This window comes from Mytilus galloprovincialis, chromosome 6 (assembly GCF_965363235.1).
Source record: "Mytilus galloprovincialis chromosome 6, xbMytGall1.hap1.1, whole genome shotgun sequence".
In the NCBI taxonomy this organism is placed as follows: Eukaryota; Metazoa; Mollusca; class Bivalvia; order Mytilida; family Mytilidae; genus Mytilus; species Mytilus galloprovincialis.
The window spans coordinates 66,594,049-66,603,093 of NC_134843.1; the positions used below are offsets into that span (position 1 = coordinate 66,594,049).

At 33.2% G+C, this 9,045-nt stretch overlaps 1 protein-coding gene across 1 annotated transcript; it reads left to right on the forward strand.

The window, feature by feature from the left end:
- Positions 1 to 5,567: 5,567 nt before the first annotated feature.
- LOC143080151 (uncharacterized) lies at positions 5,568 to 7,740 on the forward strand. The gene has a single exon (XM_076255877.1). It carries the CDS (start codon positions 5,840 to 5,842, stop codon positions 7,559 to 7,561), a length of 1,722 nt encoding a protein of 573 aa, XP_076111992.1. The 5' UTR covers positions 5,568 to 5,839; the 3' UTR covers positions 7,562 to 7,740.
- The last annotated feature ends 1,305 nt before the right edge of the window (positions 7,741 to 9,045 follow it).

Sequence of the window (9,045 nt, forward strand, 5' to 3'; positions counted from 1 at the left end):
GCCCATCAGACAGTTTTCACTTGACCTCAACCTCATTTCATGGATCAGTGAACTAGGTTAAGTTTTGGTGGTCAAGTCCATATCTCAGATACTATAAGCAATAGGGCTAGTATATTCGGTGTATGGAAGAACTGTAAGGTGTACATGTCCAAATGGCAGGTGTCATTTGACCTTGACCTCATTTTCATGGTTCAGTGGTTATAGTAAAGTTTTTATACGACCGCAAAATTTGAAAAATTTTTCGTCGTATATTGCTATCACGTTGGCGTCGTCGTCGTCGTCCGAATACTTTTAGGGAAACGGGGATGTGAAAAAAAAGGGGGGGGGGGGGGGGGGGTTAAATTTTTCTCATTTCAGATTTCATAAATAAAAAGAAAATTTCTTCAAACATTTTTTTGAGAGGATTAATATTCAACAGCATAGTGAATTGCTCAAAGGCAAAAAAAAACTTTTAAGTTCATTAGACCACATTCATTCTGTGTCAGAAACCTATGCTGTGTCAACTATTTAATTTTAGATTTAAAAAGTTTGAAGAAGAAATCTTTAATTGATTTGTAAAATCTTGACATTTGTTTTGTGTAAAAAAAACCCATGTAATGTCAAAAATTTGATCACAATCCAAATTCAGAGCTGTATCACACTTGAATGTTTTGTCCATACTTGCCCCAACTGTTCAGGGTTCGACCTCTGCGGTCGTATAAAGCTGCGCCCTGCGGAGCACCTGGTTGTGTTTTGGTCTGTTTTTCTTATACTTTATGCAATAGGTCTTCTATATTTGGTGTATGGAATGATTGTAAGGTGTACATGTCTAACTGACAGGTGTCATCTGACCTTGACCTCATTTTCATGGTTCAGTGGTCAAAGTTAAGTTTTTGAGATTTGGTCTATTTTTCAAATACTTTATGCATTAGGTCAACTATATTTGGTGTATGGAAATATTTTATGATCTATATGTCTGTTACGCAGGTTTTATTTGACCATGACCTCATTTTCACGGTCCATTGCTAAGTGTTAAGTGTTTGTGTTTTGGTCTGTTTTTCTTAATTTATAAGCAATAAGTCAACTATATTTGTTGTATTGAAGAATTGTTAGCTGTACATGTCTGCCTGGCATGGTTCATCTGACCTTGACCTCATTTTCATGGTTCATTGATCAATGTTTTGTTTTCTTGGTTAATGTTGAGTTTATGTGACAGTTGTAATAAAGCTTTATATTTAGGTCTATCAACATAATATCAATGATTAGTAAAGAAGGCGAGACATTTCAGCGTTTGCACTCTTGTTTTATAATACTATGTGCAACAGGTCAACTATATTTGGTGTATGGAAATATTTTTTGACGTAGGTTTACATTGTCATTTCGGGGCCTTTTATAGCAGACTATGCGGTATGGGCTTTGCTCATTGTTAAAGGCTGTACGTTGACCTATAGTTGTAAATTTCTGTGTCATCTGGTCTCTTGTGGAGAGTTGTCTCATTGGCAATCATACCAAATTTTTTTTATATGTCAGTCTCGCAAGTATTATTTGACCTTGACCTCATTTTACGGTTCATTGCTCAGTGTTAAGCTTTTGTGTTTTGGTCTGTTTTTCTTAAACTATTAGTAATAGATTTTAATTATAAAATCTAGACCAATAGATCTGGTCCAGACATCAACCCAGAAGATTATGAAATAAGAGAGATAGTTACTTACATCCACGTTATTAGTCTGAATGGCGATTGTCTCTTTGGCAATCATACTTTATCCTCACATTATAATATCTTCTGTCCATAATTTTAAGGTATTTGGGATAGAAAACATGTTGTATTACCTGTTGATATATAGACACCAGACATTTTGCCTCGTGATTAAATACAGAAGGCTCAACCTTCAGTTGTCCAATGGGAAATTGAGTAACAAAATATTACCTCTCTTGTAAATACTAAAAAAATGGAATTTTATGGCGCTACTGTAGCAGAGGGGACATTAAGTTTTACCCTTGTCCGTCTGTTCGTACATACTTCCCAAAGTTAGCTTCCTTTCTCTAACTTTAGTTTGCTTCAACCAAATGTTATTTTCAACATGTGTCCCGTTTTATCAAGGATACTGTCAATTATAAATTCTGGGAAAACGGTCTTGTAAATAGTAAAAATAGAAATAAGCTAATATAAAAACAAAACTTCCTTTTATTGTTTTAATTTCCATAATCTCCATATAACAAACGATGAGGATGAGCTTCATGTAAGATTGGTTTTAAATTTTTGATATGTGAACAAAGTTCTGAAGTACCAACTTCGATTCTTTCAATGATATATGACCCTATAGAACATACGTTATTTGCAATTCATTGAATTCTAGTTTTCGTGGATTTCGTGGGTATGTGTGAACCACGAAATTAAATTTTCAACAAAAGGCACATTTTTCATAGGTTGTTTGCCAAACCACGAAATCAAATATCTATGAAAATGCAAGTTTTCCTGTATCCACGAAAATTGATGCCCAGGAAAACTGAATCCACAGTATTTATCCGCGTGTATTTAAGTATACAGCGAGATCAGATAAGTTATGGGAAAAGATTCCAAGGGAATCGATTGATATACAGCAAAGATTAAGGTAACAAATGCAAATGTACATTATCCGTAAACCTTGATTGTGAGTAGACCACAAACAATATGTACAAACATCGTGACGACCATTTCGTAAAATGAAAAAAATATACCTATGTTATAAAAAAACTAAATATACTAAACAGACGTACTTGTAAATGATTATTACACGAAAAGACAATACATCTATATTGAATGTTTACGTGACAAAAGCAGACCTGGTTACTCGAAAGCTGTAGCTGTAAGATGTAAAAAATAAGTATAAGATGTAAATAATAAGTATATTTGGTATAGGACATTGTTACATGCTAAGGACTATTTGGAACACTCCAAACTCCCAAAAATTAAGAAAGATCTGTAGATTCTGTAATACTATGATTTTCATTTCAGTTTCACAAGCTTCTATTGCAATTATTTCGATAAACACAAAACATAGAATATCGTGTGTTTACATTTTTATTTTTAATATACACAATTAATTTGAAATATACAAATATTGTCTAGAAATAAACTAATCCGTTTCGTCAACGGCATTTTCTCGTTTTACATCTCGATTTTTTCAAGAGAAGAGTGAATTTTTGTTGTTTTCGTTTACAATATTTTCCATTGTTTCTTATACATGTTATATCCGTAAGCAGGTCGATCTGTGCATACAATAAACATCTTTACCGAAAAAAAATCAGGTTTTGAATAATAAAAAAAAAAAAACCCCAGCGTTTAACAATTTCAAGCAATGTCAGTAGTTTTACACAAATGGAAAGTGGCCAAACGCTTGCTATTATTTTCAACTTTACAGTCAGATTTTTTTTCTAGCGAAATATACACACGGTGGATTGGGACACTATCATTCAGGGGTATCCGTCGTAATGTCATATAAAACAGAAAGGTTTTTCTCATATCGGTTCACAGGTGTGTGTAGAGTCAAGCTTATGCACATTGTAGAGGGGGACAAGGGGTTTAACTGTTATGCTGTTATGGAGCAATTTAATTCTTTGTTATCTGCTATTTTGAAAATATATTTGCTGTTAGCTGTTATTGTCTTATTCTTTGTTAGCTGTTATTGGGCTTTTAGTTTTTTTTGTTATCTGTTATTGTGATAATGTATTTGCTGTTAACTGTTATTGAAAATTGGAATGTTAGCATTTTTTTGACAGTCAATATTCGGTATAAAAAGATCATTGGCCATTGGGGTCTACCACTACTAATATGTTTGTCCCGTTTTCAGAGAAGGATTCCATTAACATATACCCATCACAGAAGTGAGGTCCAGGACAGTTCAAGTATATCTTATGATTATCCTTTGTAATAAATTTCATTTTTTTTTTATGAATGTGTATTTAGAATTATCTTAATTTTTTGTATGAGAATAATGTTCCTTGTTTTCCGTACGAACATATTAATTTAAAACATTTCTTAATATGACAAAAAGGAAAACATATGGCCAGGAATAACTGACAAGGATCTCAATTAAGGACTAGGTCCTAATAACCACTTAACCTTTTATATAATATGGTACATAGACTCAGCTCTGTAATTCTTTTCAAAGCAGAACCAAATGCATTGTACAATGAAAGTTCCAACCATGTACTTGGGTCCGAAGCTGCACATAACTCATTACAAACAAAGATTTATTTCGTTTCAAGCCATTGTTTCCCTACTAAACTATGTATTCTACTTACTAGTACACTTGGTACAATCAAAAACCTCAGCTGATTAAAAATTGTTCAAATAAGGCCTTTGAAAATAGTGGAATAAATTGCTTTTAGAATGTCAAAATTCGTTCGAAGTACTTGATAAAGTGCTTATAATTGGTGCTTTTGATTTTTCTACCCTATATATACCTCTTTTAGGTCACTTTTTTGATTAGCAACAAAGGGAGCTTCAGTCAATATATATAAACAATACACCAACGTTTCATGAGAACTGCTGAAAACATTTTAATGTTAATGTCTGAAAACTGGAAAATCACCCCTTTTTAATTAATAAAACCCGTTAACTCGGAAACGTAAAATCTAAAATTTATAAAAATTGAAAGTTACCTCATGTTAATAGATATAAACAATTCACCAAAATTCCTTGCTTTATGAAAGCATTTTTGAGATATTATCAGAAAACTGAAAAAAACACCAATTTTATTGAATAAAAACCCATTACCCAGAAATTTAAAATCTAAAATTTATATAAAAAAACCCAAAAAACCCAAAAAGGGAGCTCACGTCAATAGATATAAACAATTTCCCAAAGTTTAATGCAAATGGTTAAAGAGTGTTTGAGTTAATGTCCGACATGTTGACAACAGACGGACAACAGTATACCATAATACGTTCCGTAAACGAGCGTATACAAAATATTATAATATATTGAGTAGTAATTTAAACACATTCTAGATACATAAATTAATACTAAAAACATAGTCATAAAAAATGGAATGCATTACAAAGGATTATATCCGTAATAAGAAATACTGATTTGTCAAAGACCGAATTATTTTAACATTTCATTTACTGTTATCTGTTTTTGTCCATTTTAATTCCTTGTTATCTGTTATGAGCCAAATCAATTTCCTGTTGTGCTGTTATTGGGACCCCCTTGCCCCCCTCATTGTAGAGACCTTTTGTAGGATTGTAAACATAGAAAGCCACATGTTGCATATAAAAATAATGTTCGTCCCAAAAAAGACTTTCTTGTGATGTCGACCCGATATATCTAACCTTAAAAATTTTATTTTCCATTCCCGACCCCATATCCTTTTCTTTAATTTTGAATTGATGTTAATGTCTGAGGTTAATTTGTTCATTCATGTGGATATTCATCCATTGATCGAGCAAGTTTTATTGGTAGTGCCAAAAGTCATCTATTAAGGTTATCAACCTTCCTTGTTGGAATTAATTTTAGATAATATAAAGACAGGATAGCAAATATCTACGTAATAGGAACACCCGTACAGACAAGGAAGTTGTTTACCTTACCTGTATGAGTATTATGGCGACATCAGGTCATGAGCAAGAAAAGGAACTATTTACCTGTTCTATCTGTTTAGAGCAACCAAAGTCACCTAGAAGTCTACCATGCTTACACACTTTCTGCTTTCAATGTATCAGTGAGTATATTCTGTCAACTGAACGACGTGCCGGGCATAAAATCGCAAATTATACGTGTCCTGTATGTAGAACAAATGTCAAGCCCCAAAATGAAGATACAAATACCACACAGTTGATTGAATCCTTACAACGAAATTTGACTATCTCTACTCTAATGGAAACCACAAAGGAACCGCAAAATCATGAGTGTAATATTTGTAAGAGAAAAAAGAAACATATATCTGCGACAAAATGGTGTCGTGACTGTACAGAAGCCTATTGCGACGACTGTTGCGACACGCATAGTTTCATAACATCTTTGACTAACCACAAAGTTGTAAATATCAAAAGTATTCAGACAAATGAAGATGAAATCGATTTGTGTAAAATATCGGATGCTTGCCCCGTCCACAGTTCCAAAGTAATCGAGGCATATTGTTTTGATCACCTTCAATTTTGCTGCGTACTGTGTGTAACATATCAACATAGGCAGTGTAAAGATGTTCAGGCAATTGAAGACATTACCAGCAAAAAAGATGATAGTTGTTCATTTGAATCGAGCTTGACTGAGATTCAATCAGGTACTGAAAAATTGTTACAAGCACAGAAAAACGAGAAGATAACTTTGAGGAAATCGTTTTCTAATACTGAAAGCATTGTTATTGATTCGGTAAATTCCGCTAAACGCCAATTAGATAGTTTGTTGATGTCATTCTCGAAAGAGCTGAAGATGATGGAAGAGAAATATCAAGGTGACATAGATTCAAAATTGGATATATTTGAAAAGCTTTTAAATAATATCATTGAGCTTCTCCGTATAACAACATGTATTCGATCTTACGGCTCAAAAACACATTTTTTTATTCATCTCCGAAAGTCAAAAAAGGAATTGATTTCAGAAATTGAAAAATCTGTAGAGTTATTATGCAAAACCAGTGTCGTGAAAACAGCTGTTGATATTGAAAAAGCACTTCATCGATTAATGGAAGTAAAGCAAGTAGGGGAGGTACTTATTACAGAAGAGAAAAAAGAATTTGTAACAGAATATATAGGGATACTTATATATCAATCGCTTTTACATACCAGCACTGTATTCCCGTATCTCAAACTGATAAAACGAAAATTGGTCCACGAACTTTCTGGATATGATATATTTGGCGGATTATGTATTTCAGACCAGACAATTGCATTGTGCTGCAAATCCACGAGTAGCCCAGGCAGTCCGCCATGCAATCTGATACTTGTCGATGCATCAACAGGAAAAGTGACATATCAATGCTATATCTCCGATGACCCTAAAGGACTAGCATATGATACATTGAATAAGACATTGTATATTTCAAGCAGTGCTGGTTACATTTACAGCCTTAAATGTGATCAGCCAATTATGCAACCTAGACAAATAACACATACTCGTACTCAATATTATGGAGGAATTTGTTTGAAAGATAATTTTCTTTATGCTAACGTAGGGACTGAAATCAAGAAAATGAATTTAAATCAGAACAATGAATTGCAAGCTATATTCTCAATAAGTAATAGTAAATCAAATGCACCAAGTGGATTTAACGCACTTACGATAGATTACAAGAACGATCGTTTAATACATGCGTCCGAAAATAGTAATGTCAAAAGCACTTCACTTGATGGAAAGGAAATATTTTCTTCTTTCATGCCAGGCATCACGAGCTTAGTCTTTAACTCTAATGGATTTGTTTATGCCGTGGAAAAAAAAGGGTATGTAAGTGTGATAACGGAAGATGGGAAACAGCAAAAATCCGTACTATATAAGTGCGATAAAATAAAAGATTTGCGGGATATCTGGTTTGACAAATCTGAAAATTCTCTGTTTATATGTGGAAATGAATATGTAGAACTTTATGATGTTGCCTACTGAACAAACCGTTTACTCAAAAGATTTTACTTTCATCTGAAAATGAATATGTAGAGAGATTGAAAACAATTTAAAATACTGTTGCTCCAATGACAAGATAAGCTACGGTAAAGCATGTTTCAACAATATATCAATATTCAATAAGTGTATATTTATAATTTATATAGTACACCTACCTTTTTGTTTTTTGTTTTTGAAAGACAATATTTGATATTGAATGGATGAATATGCATGATATTGATCAATGAAATCATATAAATAGTTTGAATGGTAATACATACAAGAATAATTAGATGTATTATTATTGCCAATGAGACAACTATCCATCAAAGTTCAAATGAACTGGATGTTATACATGCATATCAAATGTAATCATTTTTATATGTTCCCATTGTAAATTTTATGTAGAACTGACAGCATTAGATTGACTACGGTGTGGATTTGAACAACAGCTTCACAATTTCTATGACCGAGAGTTTAGGAATTTCAGCTTTTGTTTTAGTTAAAAAGTCAGATACACATGAACGAGCCAGCAACCAAACAACAAATCCTGATGTCTTCAACAATAGGCAGATGACCACACATGTCTCGCTGTAAAACGTCCTATATAAGTCACCGACATTATCAAACACACATTGACATGAATAATGGAATCTGTAAATGACCCCTAAAATGTGATGATCAAACTTGTTTTTTTGCGACTTTAACAAACCCATCAGTAGATCAACGAAAGGTTCATAAAAGAAAATACATAAAATCCCACATATAGAAAACACTGAACTTTTAGATTACGGCATAACAAACAACATGAATTGGTCTTGAATACGGGATCGTTATATCCAAACGCAGATGTTAAATCTAACGAGCCATACTGTAATCTGAGTGACTAATCTGCTATTGAGCTTTATATCGCCCCGAGTGTAGACATTTTGTGAATGAGTATGCCATCTACCCTCATCAGTTTCATCACAGGATTTGGCCACTAAAATAAAAAAAACAAAGCGAGATTCTTGGCGTAGTTCCTGCGCCTTCCCACATTATACGTCTGGCATTTTACATCAGTTTTACATTAGAAGTGCTGTATATTCAAGTATACATAATATCTTCTAAATAGTATCAAACGTCAGCAGATGTATGGTTTGATGCTGATGAAATAACTCATCATAGATACCAGGATTGAAATTTCGTATATACGTCAGGCGCGCGTTTCGTCTACAAATACTAATTAGTGACGCTTGAATTAATACTTGTTAAAAAGGCCAAATAAAGAAACAAGTTGAAGAGCATTGAGGACCAAAAATGCCTAAAAGTTTTTTACAGCTAAGGTAATCTATTCCTGAAGTAGAAAAGCCTTAGTATTTCAAAAATACAAAAATTTGCAACAGTTAATCTATAATTATGAACATATCAATGATAACTCATGTCAATACAGAAGTGCTGACTACTGGGCTGGTGATACCGTCGGGGAAATAATTCTCCACCAGCAG

Coding starts and splice junctions, on each gene's coding strand:
- LOC143080151 (XM_076255877.1), top strand. CDS start 5,840: ATGGAAACCACAAAGGAACCGCAAAATCATGAGTGTAATATTTGTAAG.